Here is a 24,508-nt window from a genome sequence, read left to right as displayed (position 1 = left end):
TTACTGCAGACAGCTTGTTATCACCTAACATGTTATTATGAATATATGTTTCTATTTCTTATTGTGTGCCCCCTCCTACTAGAATAAGCCTGTAAGAGCAGGCACTTGTCTGATTTGTTCTCTGCTCCAGCCCCAATGCTTAGCACAGAGCCCAAGTCATCGTGAGTGTTCAATAAATATTTCCTGAAGGAATGAATGAGTGAATGAATGAATGAATGAACAAATGTATGGATGAAACTCTTACTACAGTGACGGGAGGCAGGCTTTCGAAGGAGTGAACTGTGTCTTAATAAAAGCTCCCATGTGTCTGTTGCCTTCTTTGTACTGGGCTCTTTCTGTGCATCAGACATAAACATTTTGTCCTTCCTCCTGAAAACAACTTACTTTGTTGTTTAAAAACTGAGATGGTGAGGGGCTAAGAATTTTACCCAGGGTCAAATCCCTGGTAAGTGAAGATGGAAACCCAGGAATGCTGGAGTTTGCACCCCTTGTTTTATTTTTTATTATTCTGTGTCTTTACTCCACTGTCTATTGTCTTTGTATCCTGACCTGTAGATAGTTCTTGGCCCCCATCAGGCCATGCAGAGTGACTGCACACATTCATGAATTGACCTTGCATTGAGGTCCTTCTTCTCTTCTCTACGCCTTTCTCTCCAGACATTGAGAACATCTTGCACTCTGGGTGGTAGGACTCTTGGCCGCTACTAGTTCTGATGTTTCTGAAAGCCAGTTTGGAGACGTGGTTCTTGTACATTAGGCCATAAACTCTGTTGGTGGGGAAGGAAGCATTAGCAATTAGCTCTTACTGGATATAAGTACAACAAGCCAACCCCAGCCCACGTGCCTTCTGCTGCTGGGCAAAGCACACAAGCAGAGTTCTCCAGGTTTCACAAGTTCTTTCTTGGGAGCTCATCGGATAACAGAATTATTCCAGGTCATAGATACGTTTACATTCTGCAGCCCAGAGATTGTCCCTGTGCCAATTGTACCTACTGTATGGAATCGCCGCTTTGACGATATCTGTCGTTTGCTCCTCTCTGAGGGTGAAAGCCCCTAAGGGGGCATGGAGTTAGTGCCGGTCCCATCTTAGTTACCACCAGCTTGCAGAAAGGCAGAGTGATTCCACATTCGCTGAGCAAATGGACCCTTTGTTAGGAACAGGCAATTCAGAGATACATAAATAGGGTGGAGCCCCCTCCTCGAACTGCTCAAGTCTGGAGGCAAGAAGATGACCAGCTAAGATACCACGCGTGAGGGGCACATGGGAAGAGCCCTTCCCTGAGATGTTTCTAAGACCCCTCGGAAAAGATAACAAGAGTGGCTGAGCTCGAAAAGGTGGCGGAGAGTGCTGTGAGCCAGGGAAGCAGCCCACGCGGAGGTGCAGGAATCCAGACAGAAAAACCAGAGTGAGATTGGCGCATAATTTTATAAAATCTGGTAAAACTGTTGGCAAAGATGGGAGGGGTGGAAACTCTCGCGCATGCTGGTGGGAGTGTCATCGATTCAACTTACACAGGGAGTGGGGAGAAGGAGGGAAGTCCCGAGTAAACTGGGTTGAGAAAATGAGATTGAAGGCTATGGTGGCTGTGGAGGCGCTTGCTTTTTTCAGGGGAATCTTAGAGCACCAGGGATATGAAGTATAGATGGAATTTGGGTCTTAGGCTCTAAGAGGAGCCCCATTTAAAGCTGTTTCCATGAGGTACGGGCTGAAGCTCCAGGTCTACCGTGGAGGCTGAACGAGCCCAGCTGGGTGTTTAAGGGTCCAAGGCCCAGAAGGTTCCAGGTATTAGAGGGCCATTGACAAATACCACATGTGTCCTGGTGGTAACGCCCAGAGCTGCAGGTGGAATGTTGGGGAAATGCTACCTCTCAGACCGTGGGGTGGGTCTTTGCGGAGGAACATCACCACACCAGATGCTGAGGGGAATTAAGCTCAGGGTTTCTCGTCCTCTGCTGCTTTGACATTAGCTTGGCTCCAGAGTCTTGGTTTGCAGTTTTGTTGGGGAGCTATTGAAAAGTGTGTGTTTATACTCTTTTATATTGAGGTGTAACATGCATACTTTGTATTTTGCTAATTCAGTTTTTCTACTGTTGAACAGAATGGGCTTTAGAGATCCAGGAATACGTAAGTGAGGGTTCATAAAAGTTGTCACTCACCCAGGTGGATGTGTTGCATTCACTTTTCAGTCCTCGCAGAACTCTGACAAGGAGGAGACTGGGAATAAATAAAGGCAAAAGGAATATGGTGATGAGGTGGTATTTCTCTTCAGTGAGTTGCAGTATTTGATTTTGGAGGCTTTGGATAACCACTGAGGATTTTTAGCAGGACTGTCATGCAGTGGTATCTGTATTTCAGGGAGGTAGTTCTGGGCCAGCATGGGGGTGGGATTGAAGTGAGGGAGAGACGGTTATGGCTGGGAAAGGATTGAAGTGAGGGAGAGATGGTTATGGCTGGGAAAGGAGAGATGCAAAGTTAAGCCAGGAATGAGAGATGAATTCTAGAACTGGTGGACTCTCCAGGACTGACTGGCTCTGGGAATAAAGGAGAAGATAAAAATCACAGAAGAAAAGCTCAGCTTTGTTAGCGAGGCGAGGCGGGTGTCCCGCCCTGAGGCAGGGGGTCGGGCGGGGCAGCGTGGCCAGCTGCGGGGGAGTGGAGGCCGGCCAGTGCTGAGTCCAGCCAGGGACACGATGACACACATGGAGCAGGCTGGGAGTTACCCGGGACTCATTTGCATGGTGGAGGGATCCAGTTTTGCACGATGTAAGCCATTTTAAAAACATTTGAAATGAACCACAAATCACGAAATGAACCAGACTGCATACCAAGTCTACTCAAACCGTGAATAATTCCAAAACCACTTTCCTGGGAAGGGATATTTTTCTCTTTGTTTCCTTTCAAACAGGGAAGGAAAATTATAAGACGTTCAACAACTAATATTGATTTATAAAATGAAAAATCCGAAGCTACAGCAGATATATTGAAACTCATTCAAATATAATTTCTCTACTGAACAGAATTACTTTCTTGCTTTACAATGCAGATGTTTCAAAATAATGAACATCACAGTTTTTGCACTTTCAGAACGGGTGGTGTAGATTGTCATGTAATGAGACTTATTCCACAAGCATGTCCAAATAAGGATCATTACGTGATAGTCACATCCAATGTGACCAGTATTGACATAATTTTGTAGTTAATTGTGAAACTAACCATTTGCTCTTTATTCAATCTGTCTTTAATTTTGGTTCCCAGTAAGTAATCTTTTCCTGTACCAGGTTGTATTAGTTATATTGTTAATATTAATCCCATACTTTTCCATGGTAATTAGTAGGCAATTATAGTACATCTTGGGTTATTAGCGTGTGATTATAGGATTTTCGTCTGTGCCCTAATGCAAATCTATCTCTTTATTTTTAAATCGTGTTGTTAATAGCAATCTTATATTAAGATAAAGCTTTCAGGAACACTTAAGTTCCAATGAAATCAAAATATTTCTTCACGTTTAGTTCTAAATTGTTTTCTTTGAGAGTCAAAGAGAAGCCTTTCAGAAGCCTTTCGAATACAGAACTTCATTGACCACTGGGACTTATTCAGCTTGGCTGTCTGTCCAGGCCTGGGAGCTCTCTTCTGTCTGAAATCCTACTCCACTTTCAAATAGGAATTGCGAATAAAGTGGTCACACCTTTCCTTCCTTCGTTCCTTCATTTCTTCCTCCCTCCCTCCCTCCCTCTCTCTCTCTCTCTCTCTCTCTCTCCCTCTCCCCCTCTCCCTCCCTCTCTCTCTCCTTTCTTTCTTTCTTTCCTCCCTCCCTCCTTCCTCCCTTCCTTCCTTCCTTTTTGCTTTGAGCTTTCTAGAGGAGGCTGGCTTTGGATGTGCCCTACAAGTGTGCTTTCTTGCAGTTTTTATACTCAAACCTGGGTTGGGCTACTCAGAGCTGTGCAGAAAAGTGGGAGGGTAGAGACTGGTGGGTTGGGCGAGGCAGCTGCTCCCTTTCAAGAGGTCAGGTAGCCAAGTAGTCAGAGTGAATCTGTGGCTCACATAGGCCTGGGAGACAAGTGTGCCCTGCCACTCTCTCCTTTTCCTCTGGGTTTCCCACTCCGCCACTGAGTTGTGTTCTGTGGAGAGCCCTCCTCCCCCAGAACTGTATAAACTTGCTCTCTCCTGCAGTCGGGAAAGTGTGGGACTTCCCTCCTTTCAAAATAACTCAAGTAAATGGAATTTTGATTTTTGATGTTTCCTAGATTCTTTCCACACTTCTGAATAGATATGAAAAGGAAATTTGATTCAAAATAAAACACCACCTCTTGAGAGCCTTCAACTTAAAAAAAAAAAGCAAAGAAACAACAAAAACCAACCAGGGCTGCCTGGAGAGTCAAGGCAGTGAGTCAGAGCTAAACTAGAGGAGCAGCCTTGAGCCTGCCCCCTGCACAGGAGGGAACAGGCTGGGGTATGGGCCAGGCTCCGCCCGACCCGCTGCTCACGTGGCGTCGTGGTTTGGTTGTTGCCACAGGTACAGGCAGTGTAGGGCGCCTCTGTTTTATAGAGAAGTACCGTAGCCACAGCTCCTGGAAAATTTTTTCATCTTCTACTTTGGTTATACAATATTTACGTGATAAAAATGGTAGGCTATTAATGTTATATATTTAAAAGATTACAAACGGCAAATATTTTTTTAAGTTTAATCTTAGTTCAGGCGGAACAAATTAGTTTTCAATGAAAATTGAGCCACTGTGGGTTTTTATTTATTGCATGCATGTCTGTGTATGAGTCCTAGAAGCTCCTCCTGTTGGGGACAGACACCTCTGGGGAGAATCATTTCCTCCTTGGCATGTGTGCCTAGGGTGATCTGGGGCTCCCTCAGCCTTCCCCCAGGGAATGGACCAGGACAGGGGCAGAGTTGAGACCGCCCACACTTACAGGCCCTGATCCTGGCAGACTCCCTTGCAAAACACTATTGCTGGGTCTTCCTCTTTCCTTCCAATCCATGTTTCTTAAAAGAGGAGTCAATGCCTACCCCCCATCCTAAACTACTACTCATGTCTGAATCCAGCATAACCTGCCTTTTATTAAAATTTCTTCATGCCAAATCTACAGGTATATTTTCACCCCTCACTAGTTTTCCTAGTTACTTCCAACCTCTCCTTTATTCCTTCTCTAGGGCTCTTCTCCTTTACCTGGCTGACATCTCGCCCCTAAGACCTTTTCCCCCGACCCCACTTAGGTGAGATCTTCCTCATCTTTCAGGCATGGTCAGCTGCTTCCTCCACGCGTTTTAGTTTATGTCTAGACAATAGCACGTCTGCTGTGTTTCTCTTGGTTTATCAGTTTACATTCTGTCCATTCCACTAGATGCCAGGCTTCTTGAGGGGAGAGAAGATTTTTTTTTTTAACTTTTGTATAACCAGCACCTGGTATAGAGCCTGGCACAGAAAAGATGCTCAACCAGTGCTGACTAGTTGATGAACAAACTTCCATGTATGGTTCTGTGTATGTGGGTAATACCACGGTAAGCAGGCATGTGTCTTGTAAACAGGGAAATTAGGGTGCGGTCGGGCTGTGTCCTCTTCCATGATGAAAGGATCAATTTTGGTGGTATTTTTCTGGATGCCAGCTAAATGTGCATTTGGTACTTTAATTTCTCATATTTTATATATTATTGTGTTATGCTGTAGACTTTTTGATGAAACTTGGTTAACAACTCCAAGACTTCATTGCTAACATAGAAATATAATACCTACACTAATAAACCGAGGGGAAATTTCTCCTTTTTAACTTAACTAGAAATTCTTGTTTTTCCCTGAAGCAAACAAATAGAAAGTTGTTTTAAAGCACACTTTCCCAAGAAAAGATAGCTAGATTTGGAAATTAAAAATGATACTTAATGTGGTCTTTCATTTGGGTTCATTTTTCTTCACCGCTTCCAGGAATGGTGTTTGTCTGGCTCTAGGCATTATTGTTTAATAAACCTTTTCTGGAAAAGTTCTTCCCTGCTGCTGGCAACTTGAAGCCCTGAGTGGTTAACCAGAAGGAGTGTTACGCAGAGGATTAAAGCAGGGAATGGGTGCTTGAAGAGCACCCACCGGATGGATGCTCTGAGAATCTGTTTTAACGAAAGGTTAAAGCTGTCCCGTAAAGAGATACTGGTTTAGGTTATGAGGTCTCAGAATTAACGTGTGCACACGCGCGCGTGCACGCACACACACACATACACAGAGATAACTAAAACCTCTTAATAGACCCGCCATGCTTAATAACATAAAATGCTTTAATTTCCTGGGTTGCATCTTTTTCTTTTTCACGTTTACCGGGTACCACCACATTGTCCACCCCTACTTGGTGGGCCGTTTTCTATATCTTTACTGATGTAATAAGACCATGTGTTTATCTCAAACATGTAATCTACGCTTTTTATTTGAGTTTATGTTTTTTGCTTGGGGCCTAATTATTTTCTTTCTTCAGAGATGCATTTAATGACACCTCAGATAACCTGATAGTCTCACATTCTTTCATATTATTTGGTTGGCTTAAAAATTAAAAAAAAAACAAACAAAAAGCCCCTGGCAATATAGTCTGATAGTTTCACGAGACTCATCTATTTACTGAACAAAACTATAGAGCTGGTCTTTTCAGCTGTCCTCCAGTGATGGCTGGAAGCCTCTCTCTCGCTCTGCCTTTCAGCAGGAACAAATGTATGTCTTCGTTGCCTCTGCAGTACCCGCAAGTGTGGAATTAGGCAAATCTAAAGGTTTCTTTTCCCTGTTTACAAAATCTAAAACTTGCCAAGGGAAAGTTTTTCCCCAAATTTAATTAAGCTCTTTGAGGCTGGAGAAGCCAAAATAAGGATCCAATCTTAAGAAAACTCTTTGAACTGGCTCCAGGAACGCAGAGCTGCTACTAAGTGTTTCTTCTCTTGAAAAGGCAAGTATTGAAAAAACCGAGAGCCGAATAAATGAGCATCTCATCGTTGTTGAGAGATGCTGTGAGGCCAGCCCTGTATTATCTCCATTTCACAGATTGGGAAGCCAGCTTTTCTAAGGTGGCTGCTGATTCTGCTGTGCTCACACCTACAATCCCCAGATGCTGTGGTTCAGCATCACCAAAGAAAATAGTAAGAGCGGGAATTGCTTCCCTCCTTTGAGGGACACATTTACCTTCTTGAAGAAATATATTTAAGAGAATTGGAATTTCAATTTTGAAATAACATCTAAATCCTCTAATAATTGTTGGAAAATAAGTAAACAGGAATAGCAACATGAGTAATTCAAATAGCAGTTAATGCAAGAATCCCTCATAGAACAAACACCTCCCAACCCTATCGTCTACATAACAAACTTCCCTTCCTTTATCTGTGGACTAATTTGGTAAGTGATTGGGCAGCCACGGGCTATCGGGGAGGTTGAAAATGGGGGTTAATTTTAATGGATCTTGAGCCACTGAAGGAATTGGGTTTATAATTCCCAATTTATCAAAAGGTAATCCATCTGAGGATTTATACTTCTTGTAGTGTGTCTGTGTCCTGCACCACCAATTACCAAAAAGTTATTTCTTTTGTTTGAATCTATTCAGTCTGCAACTCAAAAGGACAATTATAGGAGCTGGAAAATTATTTCTGATCTTGAGGGCTACTAGACACTAGAATGAGTCTTTGAGAGAGACCGTGGAATGTCTTATGACACAACAGCAATTCTCAAGACTCTTGCTAATAATAAAGTATCATCATTTGAGAAAGAGTTCAATTTTCTTTTATAAATTAGAGTTGGTTTAACTGGGAAGTGTTACAGTTTCTGGAAATAACTGGGGTGGGGAAAGTTTGGGGACTTGTGCTGGAGGGAGGGAGCCCTGTTTGTAGGTCTGAGATGATTTGGGCTGATTAACTTCTAATCCTATGTGCCTATAACATCTTGTCCCCTTCCTCACCCTAAGACTGTTAGCATATTAAGTAATGAAATGAAGAATGGAAAACTGGAATAAAACATGAGTAGTTCATGCAGTGTACAAGAACAAATGACTTACTGAAGCACCACCCATGTCTTCATTCAGTAAATTGTCAGAATATGTCAGGCACTTTTGTGTTGTTCACAAATATAAGAGACAAATAGTTTGAAAAGACAAAATAGGTAAATTGAAGTTAAATCTCACTGAATAACAGACTGATGAGAAGAGTTAAATTTTAAGCTCATCCAAGTTGAATTAAATTCAGAGCTAGAGGCCATGGTGTGTGTATAGGCACATATGCATGTGTGTACATGTGTCCACACACAGACTATGACCTACTTTCCATTTGAAATCAACTTTATGGGTCAAGATCAGCATTCTTCTTTTCCCCCTTTTCCATTATGGTGTATTACAGGATACTGAATATAGTTTCCTGTGCTATACAGTAGGACATTGTTGTTTATCCATTCTATGTATATTAGTTTGCATCTGCTAGTCCCAAACTCCCAATCCATCTCTCCCCCAATCCCCTGCCCCCTTGACAACCACAAGTCTGTTCTCTATGTCTGTGAGTCTGTTTCTGTTTTGTAGATAAGTTCATTTGTATCAAATTTTAGATTCCACATATGTGACATCATATGGTATTTGTCATTCTCTTTCTGACTTACTTCACTTAGTAGAATAATCTCTAGATCCATCCATGTAGCTGCAAATGGCATTATTTCATTCTTTCTTATAGCTGAGTAGTATTCCATTGTGTGTGTGTGTGTGTGTATCTCACATCTTCCTTATCCATTCATCTGTTGATGGACATTTAGGTTGTTTCCATGTCTTGGCTATTGTAAATAGTGATGCAATGAACATAAGGGTGCATGTGTCTTTTCGAGTTATAGTTTTGTCCGGATACGTGCCCAGGAGTGGGATTGCTGGATCATATGGCCCTTTTCTCCACACCCTCTCCAACATTTGTTATTTGTAGACTTTTTAATGATGACCATTCAGACTGGTGTGAGGTGGTACCTCATTGTAGTTTTGATTTGCATTTCTCTAATAATTAGCGACGTCGAGCAGCTTTTCATGTACCTATTGGCCATCTGTGTATCTTCTTTGGAGAAACATCTGTTTAGGTCTTCAAGACCAGCATTTAAACAATGAAGTCAAATAGAGTAAAAGTACTAGCATGTCTGAATGCAGTAATGGGTTACAATGTAAAATGCTTTTCTTCCTCTAAGTTTATGGTCAGTGCAATTGAAAGCTACCTCATGGGCCTATATAATTCCTTCTCAAGAAACAGAAGGGTGAGTCAAACACAAAGAAAATATTAGGTTTAGCCTACTGGGAAAATTCCAAGAAAGAGTTCATCTTAAATGATGTGTGGAGAGTAAATATCAATAATATTATTAATAGCTCCAGCTTTAATAGTGCCAAAGAGTCGTTCTATGCCAATCACATTCTGTGAGTCACAACTTACGTTTTCATAATGTCAGCCCCCTTTGTTCTGGATTATGTATGGAAAGATGCTCGTTGGAAACGTTATATATCACAGAAAGCGAAAGGCTCTGCTTTGTACGTAGACAGAACTTCTTAGGCTTCAATCCCAGCTTGGCCCTTTCAAAACTAAGTGACGACTGGGGAGGAGAGGTACTTGACACGTTTGCCTGTTATACCAAGTAGGAATCATAAAAAAAGCTACTGATCAGAATTGCCTGAGGTTGTGTTTGTGAAGTATGTGTATTTAGCACACACTAAGCTCTCAGAAACTGGTGGCTGTTCCTACTATTTGCTCAGGGCCCAGGACCCAGTGATGGAAATACATTTAGTGCCTCTAAAAATCAGCTCAAGTGTCAACACACTTAAGGAAACCCAGGTTACCTCTGGCTTGGTAAAAGTATCATAAAGGAAATCGTGGGCTCATTAGTGTTCTCGTGAGTCATTCAGATTTTAAGAAGCTGCTTCTTTGATTTTGAAAACAGAAAAAAAAAAAATCTTAGAACCTACTTGGACTAAGGTTTATTTATTTTACCTATTTCAAGTCAGGGCGAATACTCCTAGAATGACCCTCAACTGGTTCCTGAATTTGAGCTGATCCCATGTGGCCATTGCAGACAGGGAAAAGCAGATGTTTGAGGACAGAAGGGATGGGGGAAAGTGGGGAGCAAGGTTGTTTCTGTCACTGACCACAGGACTAGCAGGGTCTGTTCCCTTAGACATCGCCTCTGTTTTGTGGCTGAGGAAATACAAGTGCAGAGAGGTTCAGTAACTTTTCACTGGACGTCTTAGGGCTTGTGAGAGGAGGATAGAAATTAAATTCAGGTCTGGGAGTCTCCCCCACCAGTGTCCTTTCTCTCTGTGCTTTGGGCACCACTCTATAAATGGACTCCTTGTAGCATCCTGACCCCAAATACATGAACTACCCCAAGTTCTTGGCTTTTCAAGATAGGCATCTTCTTAGGCTGTGGTGTATTGCACACTGAATTGGCAGTAGCGCCCTGAGCCATTTTCAGCATTCAGCTTCATTATTACACTAGTCCAGGCAGAATCTACACCTTTCAAAAGAGAAGCAATTTTTACTTTAATTACGGCACTTCTTTTTATCTCCAGCAATACATACAGAAAATAATTGAAAGGGGTATTTATAATTTACCAAGCACCTGAAGCTTAATTAAGGTGAAGGAATTAATAGTTCCTTTGACCGAATTCCGGAATCACACTTACACATACAATCAGTCTGAAGAAAACTCAATCTACAAGAGTCTGAATTTAAAGACCTTTTAACAGACCACTGATTCCATGCAAAAAAATTTTAGAAGATAACAAAGGATTCACCGTCCTGCTTTCCATCACAATTAAAATAGAATTGAATCCCATAATTTCAGCATAGAATATAACTTGCCAAAAACATACAGAAAGTATTGCACATCCACGTGTGCCTAACAGCCCTTTGCTGAAACACTGTCAAGTTTATCATCTTTGCCCCGACATCCCTTGCTTTCTCAGAAGGGCTAGTTTGTGAGCTCCATCTTCCTGGGGTCTGCAGGACACACCCCTGACTTTGCCCTCCTTTGTCAAGGCATTTGCAGTGGTCCAAAAATGTCCAGTCTCTCCACATCATCAAACTTACATTCCCCAGCACTTCTCTACCAGTTAGTTGCCACGTAGGCTATGCTATGATTTTTCTCTGTAAGATATTACTATCTGGTGGCCATTTAGTGTTTAATTTGCAAGATAAATATAGGCAGTGGTTAAAAGTACGGCCTTTGGCATTAAACAGACCTAGATTCAAATCACAGGTTGGTCTGTTACCAGCCACGTTATTTTTCAAGAGCAGCTTAACTTCCCTGTAGGAGGATGCTGATACCTACCTCCCAGAGCGGTGGTGAGGATTAGATGAGATACGTGGGTGGAAGGCTTGGCACTCAGTAAGCTCTCAGTCTGTGGCAGTTACTACTGTCCCAGGAGCATTTGCGTCTTCATGTCAGGAGATGACAGTGTCTGTTCCTAAAGGAAAGTGAGTTCTAGGATGGGATTCCAGGCACGAGAATAGCAAATGTTTTGGAGCAGGTGGTACCCACGTCTCACCACGTAGGTAACTGCTTGGTCCTCCGGTATGTGGTGTTGATGTCCGCCCAAGAGGGGAGACCTTTGAGGAAGCAGAACAATCTGTCTCATGGACGTCATGGGTAGTTGATGTAGGACATCAAGGCATACCTAGTGCTTTCTAAGACTATATGTGGGATAAATCAAATGCACACCAAGGATTCAGTCATTTCAATTTGCCGTAGATCCATGCTACCCAGGATGGTCTCCAGAGCAGCAGCAACAGCCCTGCCTGGGTGCTGATTAGAAAGGCACATTCTTTGCCACATCCCAGACCTGCTGAATCCAAATCTCTGGGAGTGGGCTCGGGCATCTGCATTTTACCAAAGCCCTCCAGTGATTCGGATGCACCCCAGCATTTGATTATCCCTGTTACAGAACATCCACACAAGCCTATAAACTACGAGAATCCAGACACTATCAGTCTCCGTCTTTGGAGGTCATCCTAACAGGCCCTAGAGAATCTCTATGGCTGTGCATTCCCATATGCCTCACTCTGACATGCCAAGGACACACTCAGCCTGAGAACAGACCCTGGAAAGTTTGACTCTATCACCGGCAACGTGACATTAACAGTGAGATCAACTTCACTCTTATTTCATTGGACGAACTCTCATTTCTTCTTCCCAGGGATGCGTTGTTTTTGATGGTTTGAGCTGGTTGTGTACTTTAGGGTTATTCCTTTGTGTGAATGACTAAGATTACTAAGAACTACCTTCGTAACTCAGATTCCGTTGACATACATTTTTTAGAAACTTGTTTTAGCCAATTGTAGTTTTGTGCCATCATGTCACTTTTTGGAAACATCTAAGCCGCATTTCTGTTTATATCCCCGTGCTCACCAAGTAGATGCTAGTATTCTACAGATATTTACAAACCAGTGTACAAAACCTGTAGTTTTTGTGTTGCCTCGTCATTTTTTTTAAAGAAATAAGGGTCCATTCGAAATGTAATATGAAGCGTTTTATTGGGCTTCACTTTATGGTGTTTAACAGATACTGCTTTTTAAAAAATTGGGTGTTTGGGGCAACCCTACATGGAGCAAGTCTATTGGCACCATTTTCCCAACAGCATTTTCTCACTGCACGTCTCTGTGTCTCATTTTGGTAATTTTCTCAATGTTTCAAACTTTTTTATTATTACTGAATTTGTTATGGTAATCTGTGATTAGTGATCTTTGATGTTATTATTGTAATTGTTTTGGGACACCACAAACCGCACCCATACAAGACGACAAACTTAATTGATAAATGTATGTGTTCTGACTGCTGCACCGACAGGCCATTCCCCCATCTCTCTCCGTCTCCTCGGGCCTCGCTGTTCCCTGAGACACAATATTGAAATTAGGCCAATTAATAACCCTACAGTGACCTCTAAGTGTTCAAGTGAAAGGACAAGTCTCACATCTCTCCCTTTAAATCAAAAGCTAGGCGTGATTAAGCTCAGTGAGGAAAGCATGTCAAAAGCCAAGACAGGCCAGCAGCTAGGCCTCTTGCTCCAAACAGTAAGCCAAGTTGCGAATGCAAAGGAAACGTTCTTGAAGGAAGCTAAAAGTGCTACTCCAGGGAACACACGAATGATAAGAAAGCAAAACAGTCTTATTGCTGACATGGAGAAAGTTGTACTGGTCTGGATAGAAGATCAAACCAGCCACAAGATTCCCATAAACCAAAGCCTGATCCAGAGCAAGGTCCTAACTCTCCTGCATTCTGTGAAGGCTGAGAGAGGTGAGAAAGCTAGAGAATAAGAGTTGGAAGCTAGCCGAGCTTGGTGTATGAGGTTTAAGGAAAGATGCCGTCTCCGTAACATAAAAGTGCAAGCTGAAGCACAAGTGCTGATGTAGAAGCTGCAGCAAGTTACTCAGAAGATCTAGCTAAGGTAATTAATAAAGGGGACTACACTTAACAACAGATTTTCAGTGTAGGCGAAACAGCCTTATATTGGAAGAAGATGCCATCTAGGACTTGCATAGCTAGAGAGGAGAAGTCAATGCCTGGCTTCAAAGCTTCATAGGACAGGCCGACTCTCTTGTTAGGGGCTAATGCAGCTGGTGCCTTGAAGTTGAAGCCAATGCTCATCTACCATTCTGAAAATCCTAGGTTTCTTAAGAAATATGCTAAATCTCCTCTGCCTGTGCTCTGTAAGTGGAACAACAAAGCCTGGATGACAGCACATGTGTTTACTGAATATTTTAAGCCCACTGTTGAGACCTACTGCTCAGAAACAAAGATTCCTTTCTAAGTATTACTATTGCTCATTGACAATGCACCTGGTCACCCAAGAGCTCTGATGGAGAGGTACTATGAGATTACTGTTGTTTTCATGCCTGCTAACACACATCCATTCTGCAGCCCATGGACCAAAGAGTAATTTCGACTTTCAAGTTTTATTATCTAAGAAATACATTTTGTAAGGCTATAGCTGCCATAGATGGTGATTCTTTTGATGAATCTGGGCAAGGTAAATTGAAAACCTTCTGGAAAGGATTCACCATTCTAGATACCATTAAGAACATTTGTGGTTCATGGAAAGAGGTCAAAATATCAACATTAACAGGAGTTTGGAAGAAGTTGATTCCAACCTTCATAGATGACTTTGAGGGGTTCAAGATTCAGTGGAGGAAGTAACTGCAGATGTGGTGGAAATAACAACAGAACTAGAGTTAGCGACTCAGTCTGAAGATGTGACTGAATTGCTGCAATCTGATGATAAAACTTTCATGTATGCGGAGTTGCTTCTTACGGTTGAGCAAAGAAAAAAACTTAGTTGATAAAGCAGCGGCAGGGTTTGAGAGGTTTGACTCCAGTTTTGGAAGAAATCCTGTTGTGGGTAAAATGCTATCAAACAGCATTGCATGCTACAGAGAAATCATTCTTGAAAAGAAGAGTCAATCAATTTGGCAAACTTCATTGTTGTCGTGTTTTAAGAAATTCCCACAGCCACCCCAGCCTTCAGTAACCGCCACCCTGATCAGTCAGCAGCCGTCAACATCCAGGCAGGACCCTCCACCTGCAAAAAGATTATGACTCACTGAAGGCCCAGATGATGATTAGCATTTATAGCAATAACGTATTTTTAAATTAAGGTTTGTACATTTTTTTAGACATAATGCTATTGCATACTTAATAGCCTACAGTACAGACTAAACATAACTCTTGTATGCGCTAGGAAACCAAAACATTTGTGTGACTCACTTTATTTCAATATTGGCATTATTGGGGTGGTCTGGAATGAAACCCACTATATATCGGAGGCATGCCTGTACGTTCACAATTAAATGCTTTAAAATTCTTTTAAAGTAGGGTGATTACTTTTTAGCTACGGTGGCTCTCATACAAGAATAAGCCATACACTCTAATCACATGACTTCCAATCATAGGAGGGAATCTCAGATGCAGGGGTTGATGGTAACTCTCAAAAATTGTATGTTCATATTCTAAGTCGCAGAACCTGTAAACATGACCTTATTTGGGAGAAAGGCCTTTGCAGATGTAATGAGTTAAGCATCTCAAGATGAGATCATCCTCGCTTACGGTGGGCCCTAAATCCAATGACAAGTCCTTAGAAGAGAAGAAAAAGGGGGAAGAAACACAGAGACACACAAGAGTACATCACGTGCAGGCAGAGGCAGAGATTAGAGTGATATGTCTGCAAGTCCAGGGACGTCAAGCATTGCCAGCCACCAGCAGAAGCTAGGAGAGGCATGGAACCTCCAAAAGGAGCCAATACTGCCAACACCTTGATTTAGAACATCTGGCTCCAGAGCAATGAGAGAATAAATTTCTGTGGTTTTAAACTTCCAAGTTTGTAGTATTTGTTATGGCAGCTCTAGGAAACTAAGCTCATTACACCAGCTCATTACAATACCTTTTTTTTCTTTTGGCTGCATTGGGTCTTCGTTGCTGCGCACAGGCTTTCTTTAGTTGTGGTGAGTGGGGGCTACTCTTCGTTGAAGTGCATAGGCTTCTCATTGCGGTGGCTTCTCGTTGCGGAGCACTGGCTCTAGGCACGTGGGCTTCAGTAGTTGCAGCATGCGAGCTCAGTAGTTGTGGCACACAGACCCTAAAGCACACAGGCTTCAGTAGTTGCGGCGTGTGGGCTCAGTAGTTGCAGTGCACGGGCTCTAGGGTGAGTGGGCTTCAGTAGTTGTTGTGCTCGAGCTCAGTAGTTGTGGCTCGTGGGCTCTAGAGCGCAGGCTCAGTAGTTGTGGCGCACGGGCTTAGTTGCTGCGCAGCATGTGGGATCTTCCTGGACCAGGGCTCAAACCCGTGTCCCCTGCGTTGGCAGGTGGATTCTTACCACTGCACCACTGGGGAAGTCCTACAATACCTTTTACTGGTTGCAGCTATCAGCATTTACAAAATTTGGGTTTGAGAAACTTTCTTGAGGAAATAAATTCAGGAAGAGTTAACAACAGGTTGTGGAGGTTTTATTCCTACACCAAGGGTCATGAACCCTTAAGCAAACAACAGTTATCAAAGGACATTAAGACAGTTTTCAGAAACAGGAGACACATCTATTAGCATTTTGTTTATTGGACTAAAATGCATGTGGACAAAGCAATATCAATGTGTGTAAGTCGTGTACAAAACTTTGACAGTCACCATATGATAGCAGAGCTGTTTCACCATCTATAGGTGAGTGGCTTAGAGACTAAAAACAAAGGGGTAGAGAAGAACAGATATGTCTTTTATAAGGTTAAAGAGGAGTGTGTGACATTAGTCTCTTAGTTATATTTTTGTTTAGACTGCTCATGGATCCATTATTCATTCATTTACTCAACAAATTTATGGAATGCATCTTATCTGGATAGTGTTAAACACTGAGAAAGTAGCAGTATTTAAGTTCCTTGCCTTTACATAGCATGTATAGCTAATGGGAAATGGCAGTGTTAAATAAATAAACAAATAAATAAAACATTGATATGTAGTATGAAGGAAATAAGCAAGGTAATGTAGCCACCCAATAAACAGTAGCCTGACCAGTCTTGTTTTTTTTGTTTTTAGCATAAAAAGCATATTAAACGTAATATGTTTTTCATTTATTTATTTGTCTAATTATTTGTATTCTGTCTCCTTCTGAACTGTAAGCGCCATTAGATCAGGGACCTAGTCTTATTTTCTGCTGTTTCTTAAGCGTGAGGATGCTGCCCAGTATATAGGGAACACACAGTAAATATTTGTTCAATACCTTTGTTGATTGAGTAAGTGAACATGATAGAGAGAAACTGACAGAGACCCTGTGCAAGACCCAGAAAGCATTTATTTGTGTTTGTATTGCATTTGTTTTTAAAATTCTTTACTTTTCTAAGCTAACATATTTTTTTAGGGGAGGAATTTTTCAGGTAGAGAAGGTGTGGAAAAATAAAAACTTAAAAAGATGTAGGTTAGGTGTTTGACTAAACCGTTCTGATTTCTCTTTACTGCTAGATATGGCATTTGCTTTTAAAATTTGATTGATTTATGATTTTAAAAATGCTTATTAAAAATTGCAAAACAAAATTGTAAGACTATCTTTTAAAACAAATAGCTATGAAGAATCAGGGAACTCAGTTCCTTTAAGTTCAGTGATCTATTTTCTTTTCAAAATTTTAAGAAACTGGCTGGCCTGCTGAAAGCACAGTTTTGCATTTAAAATCATCTGAAATATAGTCATAAAGCCTTTTTTTAAACTTGTAGGATATAAAATCGTTTTTCTTTGCTTTCTGTTTTATCGCTTAGTTTTAAGTATTTACTTTAAATCGATAAGAAAATTTGAATTCCCTAAGAGAAAAATGAGCAAAAGACAGAACAATAAACTGTTACAATAAATGAATAAATTTTAAAAACAAAGAGAAAGAATATAAAGAAACACAAAGAGCCAGAAAGCAAATAGAAGACTGTTCTATTCTTTAGCAATCAAGGAATTGCAAATAAAATAATGTTAGCATGCTTTGCATACCAACTTGGAAAGAGACAGTTTGAGGAAACAGGAAGTCACGCACTGTTATTGTGAATATAAACTGTTTTAACCTTTCTAGGAGCAATCTGACAAAGTGAATTAGAAGCCTCAAAAATATATTTGCCTTTGACCTATTAATTTCACTTCTGAGAATATATGTTAATGAAATAAGGAAGTATATATGACTATTTTGCCATAAAGATAATTAGAGGAAGCGTTATTTAAGGTAGCAAAGTATTATACATCATTTAAGGGTCCAATAGGAGCAAAATAAAGTTATAGTATTTTATTTCAACCCAAGATAATAGTATTTGGACATTAAAACTATTTTCCACAATTTTATTTAGTGACATGGAAAGATGCTGAAGATGTATTAAAGGGAAAAGAAGCAAATTAAAAAATAATTGTTACAGTGTTGTGTAAAAATATCTATTTTCGAGAAAGGGAGACAGAGACTGAGATAGGAAAAATGAAGTCTACACAGATGTGTTTGTAGTGGGTGAGTAGATTGTGCCTGCTTTTGAATATTTGTCTTATTTGATCATGGTATACGACTTTCCTATGGTGAACACACAAGCTTCTATGTTAAAGTGTGTGTGCTTTATTTAAAATGTAAAGATCTATAGCTTTGCTTTAAAGTTTCCCTGAGGAAACCAATAAAATTATAGACAAAGGGCATGAATAGGCAGTTTGTATAAGGAGACACCTCGTTGGCTATCCTGGATGTGAAGAGATGCTTGAATTCATAGGTGATAGAAGAAATGCAACTATAATATCATTAACATACCACTTTGTACCCACTGAATTGGCCACAAAAGTCAAAATTTGGTGAGAAAGAGGGGAAATAGAATTCTGGTCAGAGTATAGATTGACATGACCCATTATAGGAAGTGAGTCTGAGGGCCATTCTGGAGAGCACATCTCAGTAGGTTTTTCTGAAGTTAACCAGCAATCCAGGTCCCAGCAATAAGGAGTTATTTTAAAAACACAAAATCAAACTAACTTTGTTTTATTATGGATTATTATGAACTTATTATTTTATTTATTATTATTATTGGCCATGCCACACGGCTTACACGATCTTGGTTCCTCAACCAGGGATCCACCGGGGCCCCAGCAGTGAAAGTGCTGAGTCCCAACCACTGGACCGCCAGGGAATTCCCCTAAACTTATTGATATTATTACTATGGACTTTGTTTTATTAATTATTTGTGTTATGGATAGAAAAATCAAATAGGAGTCCTGCTTCTCCCAGCCTAATTCACACGAACAAAATGAGTTGTATTAGTAAGAGAAGGTAATTAAAATCTTGGTAAAGGATCACATGAATTTAGATTTTGTGATAAATGAGGAGGAAATGATCTAAAAATGATCAGATATGTGAATTTTAGGAAAGCAGACTTCAAAATCTTACAGCATTAACATAGCCTCAAGAAGCCACCAGCCCTGGAGTGATAGGGCCACATAGAACACAGGATGAGGAAATGCCCATTTGGCCAGAAACATGTCAAATTTTGTAGACAATGAACACTTTATACTGGAAGTCAATCATAATAACTCATCCTAACTCAGAGAGAAACATATTCAAAAAGATTTTATAAACAAAAAGACCTCCAATATCATTAGTATTGAACCTTCCTCTGGCCCCCATTGTGGGGCTGGAGTGTGATGACACAGAAGTGTGCAGGGTCTAATTGTAAAGCATATGATGGGTCAATGTGTAAGTTTTAGCCTTAAAAAATTAATAAAAGCACGTGATTAGAGTTTTCATTTTAGAAAAATAATTATGAAAATTTAGAAAGAAAGAACATATGTGATTAGGTGATCAAGTTGTGAGTGAACCAGACCTCAAAGAAAAGCAGATGGGCCTTACCATCATGCCAGCCAAGCAGGACATGGCCAATGTTTACTTAGTACACAAGGGATGGAGTGGAGGTAGGATGTCATATCCAAGGAGGCCAAGAGTAGAGGAAAAATCTAGATGTAAGCATGAGCTAAAAACCTCAGGAAGTAGTGAGGATTAAGCTACTAGGAACGTCGTGTCTAGACCTGAAGACCAACTAAGGCAGTGACAGTGGAGACAGAGGAATATCACAGTGTTGTCTGTGGTACCAGAGAGCTGGAGACCACTGAAGGGTCCATCTCTGGGGAGAGGGGATAAGTAAATTGTAGTTGGTGGTCACCACTAAATTCTATGCAACCACAGCTAGGATTTAGGCTTACAACCAGCAACGTGGATACGTCTGAAAAGGCCCATAGCGAGGGTTGCCAGATAAAATACAGGGTGCCCAGTTAAATTTGAATTTCTGTTAAACAACAAATACTTTTTTAGAGTATGATCCAAATTATTTGCTAAATCTGGCAACCCTAGTCACAGTACGGCACAATTTGTGAAAATGAAAACTATGTACACAGGCAAATCAACCCAACTTATTTCATAAGGATACAGAGCAAACATGTTGATAGCTATTGTGTTTGGGGGTGGGGGATAGAGAGAATAAAAAGGAATAAATAAATATTACATAAATAAAGAAATAAGAGAGGGCCTTGAGGGGACAGGTGGTGGTAATGAGCTGAGTACGCTTGACTCAATTCTCTGTACCTGAATCCAAAAAGAAGTAAAAAATAAGTTTTTCTGCACTCTTGGATTTCTTCACTGAAGCCCCGGAGACCCTGCCCGGCTGATAAAGAGAATATTCTGTCCTATGAAACGATCCCTATGGAATACTCTGGCACTGCCGGCCAAATTCAGTGGCAGAAAAGTGAGTAGGAGAGGGACTAGGTAGGTGGTTCCTTGGAACCTGGTCAGGAGGAAGAAATCTATAAACCGAGTTAAAAAGGAAACTGATGAACAAATCAGTTAGGAACATTGCTTCACCTAGGTTTACTCTTTTAATAGAGGAACACACTTACATTCTTATAGAGTAAATATTAGTAAAAGATTATCAGCAAGCACAAATCCTGAACTGTTGCCATGGAGACAGACAGAAGAATAGGCCAAGTTGCCATTTCCCCACTGGAAAAATGATAATTCAATACATGTCGCCCAGTAACGCTGATTCTTTTACTACCTTTTTCTTTTTTCATGTCACAGCTGATTACAAGGAGAGCTTTAATACGATTGGCAACATTGAAGAGATTGCATATAACGCTGTCTCCTTCACCTGGGACGTGAATGAAGAAGCTAAGGTGAGTGTGAAGGTAGCACTGATTCATTGGTCACACCTGTTAAATACCGTGTCCTTTCTCTGCAGAGGATTCTTTTACAAGAGCCTCTGAGTAGGGAAAGATCTGTTAACTTGAGCCAGAAAAAAGGGAAATGAACCTATGATCTTTCTCTTGAGTCACACACATTCAGTTACGCGCAGCTAAATTGCCTTTTGTGGAGCAAGGAGAAAGGGGGTGTACCTGTTCCCCTGTGGCCTCCCGCTGAACGGACCAGGCCCCTTGTCCCTCACAGATCTTCCAGGCCCCCAAGCTCCATTTTAGCACTTGGGGCTGACAGGACTGGGCCAGAAAAATCTTTTCTCCCTGCACTGCAGTTTCCCCAAACACCTCTCCAACTGCTGCCTTCTTCAGAGGCAGGAAGGTGCTCAGAGTGACTGTCTGCACAGGTAAGCAGCTGGGCGAGCCTCCCGACCCCCGGCCCCTTTGAGGCTTCATCTGGTCAAGGGAGGGTGCAGGAAGCAGGGCTGCAGGGCTCTGAACTTGACTCCCTGAGGAAGAGCCACCACCGTGACCTTGAGCCATTTCTTTCCTGTTAACCTCAAGCTTAAGCTTTTCTTATTTCTGTCTGGTGCCAGCATGGTTAAGAAGGGCAACAGTAAAATCTCTGGCCAGGTGCATCCTGAGGCCAGATGTCCACCGTTGCATGGATTCGGGTCAAAAAGTGAGACTTGGTGATACTCAGATTTGCTTTCCAACCATGAGTCTCTGAGTTTATGAAAACTGAACTTTGCTGCTGTGCCCACTCTTCTTCCTGTGTTCTGTACCTTCTGATTCTCGATCCTTATTTTGCACCAAAGGGAAGGTTCCAGGTGAACCCTAAGCTTGTTTTCTGCTTCGGTTATGTACCCTCTAGGAGGGCGTTAGAAGACTTTGTCTTGGAATTAATGAAAAGGTCAATGTAAACGACTGCTTTCAATGCTTCATTGTCTGTGAGCAGGGGAAGGCCAGGTGAGAAAGGAAACTGGATGGGAGTTTGTGGGCATGACTTAGAGAAGAAGATGAATTGCTCAGTGTCTCATTTCACTCAGGTATAAAACAAAGTAAATGAAATTGGCTTTAGGCCCAAGAAAGGTGACCTAAATGGGCAAGCAGAAACAGAGCTCCATAGTAGCTGGGAGAATGTTCCAGTGGGTCAGTGCATCTGAGGGAAGGCAGGAGGCCTTGTGATGTGATGGGCACAGAAGTGCAGGAAAAGCTTCTCCTCAAGGCCCCACTCCACCTCCGTTTAAAGTTCCTCACCCAAGCCCCAGGCTTTCTCCTCGTGCCCCCTTCTCTTCTCCCAGAGGCTAGATTACTGGGCTGGGTAAGGAAAAGGCAGTGTGTGCCATGGTATCAGGGCCCAGGGTTGGAATCCTGGCAAGTCAGCTGACCTCTCTGGGCCTCAGTTCGCTCATGTAAAGCAAAACAAAACAAAACAAAACAAAACAAACTTTTCCGATTGTCCCTGCTGTACCAAGCATGTGCTGGGAGCACGATGTGTGAAACTCCAGTCTCTGAGGGAGGTAAGGGAATCATTAGCTGGACAGCAGTGTGTGTGAGGAGTGAGAGGCAGGCCCAAGCAGAGCCGTCCATTGGGAAGACAATGGGATCCTATACTTGGAAGTGCCTTGTCAAGGTAAAGCAAGCTGTAACTGCAGCCCTAAATTTCCTTATCATGCAATCTGATAACACGTGCTAGAAGGTGAATGTGTTAACTGTTACCAGTCAATAAGGACCTTTTAAAGAAAATGCCTGAACCTGAAGGGACATCTTGAATGACGGCGGCTCTATGGTCAACCAGTGAGGTAGTTAATTGGGGGTTGAGTTGACTTTTCTTGCATTTCCCATAGGTAAGGCTCACTTTTCTTGTTGAAATATGTATGTTTGTGCGCGTGTATTGTTCCAGGCTGACACATTTAAGGTCACATCTGCTTTGACAAATGGCAGTGCTTGCTTGTTGTAGCAAAACTTGTTTCTTTAATACATATTTTCAGTAACTATTATTTGGTAGTTGTAATTGTGAGCAGTTTGGGTTAATCGATGAGTAATAAAAATAGCTCCAAATACTTCTGCCAAACTACTGGAAGAGCTTTTAAAGAAAAACCGTAAAAGTTAAATCCATTTCATTAGGTAGGCTGAGAAGATTTTTTTTGTTTCAACCTGCAGGATGTAAGGTTTTTCTTTAAAATGTCATTGATTTTGGGCTTCCCTGGTGGCGCAGTGGTTGAGAGTCCGCCTGCCGATGCAAGGGACACGGGTTCGTGCCCTGGTCCGGGAAGATCCCACATGCCACGGAGCGGCTGGGCCCGTGAGCCATGGCCGCTGGGCCTGCGCGTCCGGAGCCTGTGCTCCGCAACGGGAGAGGCCACAACAGTGAGAGGCCCGCGTACTGCAAAAAAAAAACCCCAAAAAACATATCATTGATTTTATAATAAGCAGGCTGCAAAAAAACCCAAAATTACATGATTGGGAAAAAGGTTTTCAACAAAGCAAGGCATAAAATCCTCTCACGGTGGGATTGTTTGTGATTTTCTTACTGTGAACGTATTCTCGGGAGCAGTTGCATTTGACTTCGAGTTCCTCTTGGTAACATCCACACAGAAATCTGTTGCAGGCTTTAGGATTGCGACATTCATTCAGTGTCACGTGTTGTTTTAGTTCATGTGGCCAGAGGACACACATTTGTGACCCGCAGCCTTCATATATTCCACAGAACGTATATGTACGTGTGTATCCTGCATTTATGTACTTATATTCCAAGTTTTAAAATATTTTGCCCACATTTAATAATCAAGAGATTCAAGAAACAAACAAAACAAAAACCTAAGTTTCCAGATTCTTTTGGGTAATTAGAGATTCTGGCAACATGAGCCCGAGTGTTTGCAAGCCCACGAGTAGCTCTTGTGAGGTACCAGCTGTTCTCTTTAATGCTTTCTCTAGCCTTCTCCATTGTGGAACTTTCCTTGCCTGGTCCTCGTGGACACTTGAAGTTTCACGCCCCAGTCGCACCCCCTCAGACAACTGAATATGCCGTGTACATCTTTACTGGCTCTTGGTGTTGGGGAAAGCAGTGACACAAGGGAGGTTGACGCCGTGTGGCTGAGAGGAATGGGCCAGTCAGGAACCCCACCAATCTCCCCAGGTTCCTTTGGCAACTGGCCACACAGAGGCTAACTTGTGTTGGTGCCGTTACAGAGAGCTGCTGCGCCCTTCTTTGTTTGAAAGAAAGGTAGTAAATCTTGATCTTTGAGGATATTTTCTAAAAAATCAGAAACCACTTGGGTCCAAATGTGAGTGTGTACCAACAAGTTGGATAATATGACTTCAGGGGTAAAAATAATGTATAGCTTTTGGCACAAGACCAGCTTTGAAGTGGGTAATATCCCGAGAGACACTACAAATATACTTTGAGCCATGGCAGTATCATTTGAGAGATCTGTGTGTCTTCCCAAGATAGCTTCTATTTGGACAGTTGGTTTTGGTGCATTTATTAAAAAAATAAAACAGTCCCGTATTTGTTAGTCTTCCCACATATGCATCATCAAGGCCTGATGACAAAATTTATGGATTTTTCCAGGACACTACTCTTTTCTTTTGCTGCTGACCTATATTCTATTCTTAGCTCTTGTTTAGCAGGAACAGAAGAAAGGAAAGAACGTGAAACTCTAATCATTTAGTTTAATTTAATTACAGGAAAAGTTTGGCCAGGGAAGGTGTTAATAGAACCTAGGGGCAGGACAGGAATAAAGACGCAGACGTAGAGAATGGACTTGAGGATATGGGGAGGGGGAAGGCTAAGCTGGGACGAAGTGAGAGAGTGGCATG

At 41.7% G+C, this 24,508-nt stretch overlaps 1 protein-coding gene across 1 annotated transcript in view; it reads left to right on the top strand.

The window, feature by feature from the left end:
- GRHL2 (grainyhead like transcription factor 2) overlaps window positions 1-24,508 on the top strand; it is a gene marked incomplete at both ends in the record, with an annotated part of 113,842 nt that overhangs the window by 34,188 nt on the left and 55,146 nt on the right. The window contains one exon of the mRNA XM_082675236.1: window positions 20,571-20,665. Coding sequence (XP_082531362.1) covers window positions 20,571-20,665 — 95 coding nt within the window. The remainder of the gene's footprint in view (window positions 1-20,570; window positions 20,666-24,508) is intronic.

This window comes from Grampus griseus (assembly GCF_964374135.1).
Source record: "Grampus griseus genome assembly, chromosome: 17".
NCBI classification, from domain to species: Eukaryota; Metazoa; Chordata; class Mammalia; order Artiodactyla; family Delphinidae; genus Grampus; species Grampus griseus.
Note: the sequence above shows the minus strand (reverse complement) of the source record. Positions and strands in the feature narration are given on the sequence as shown.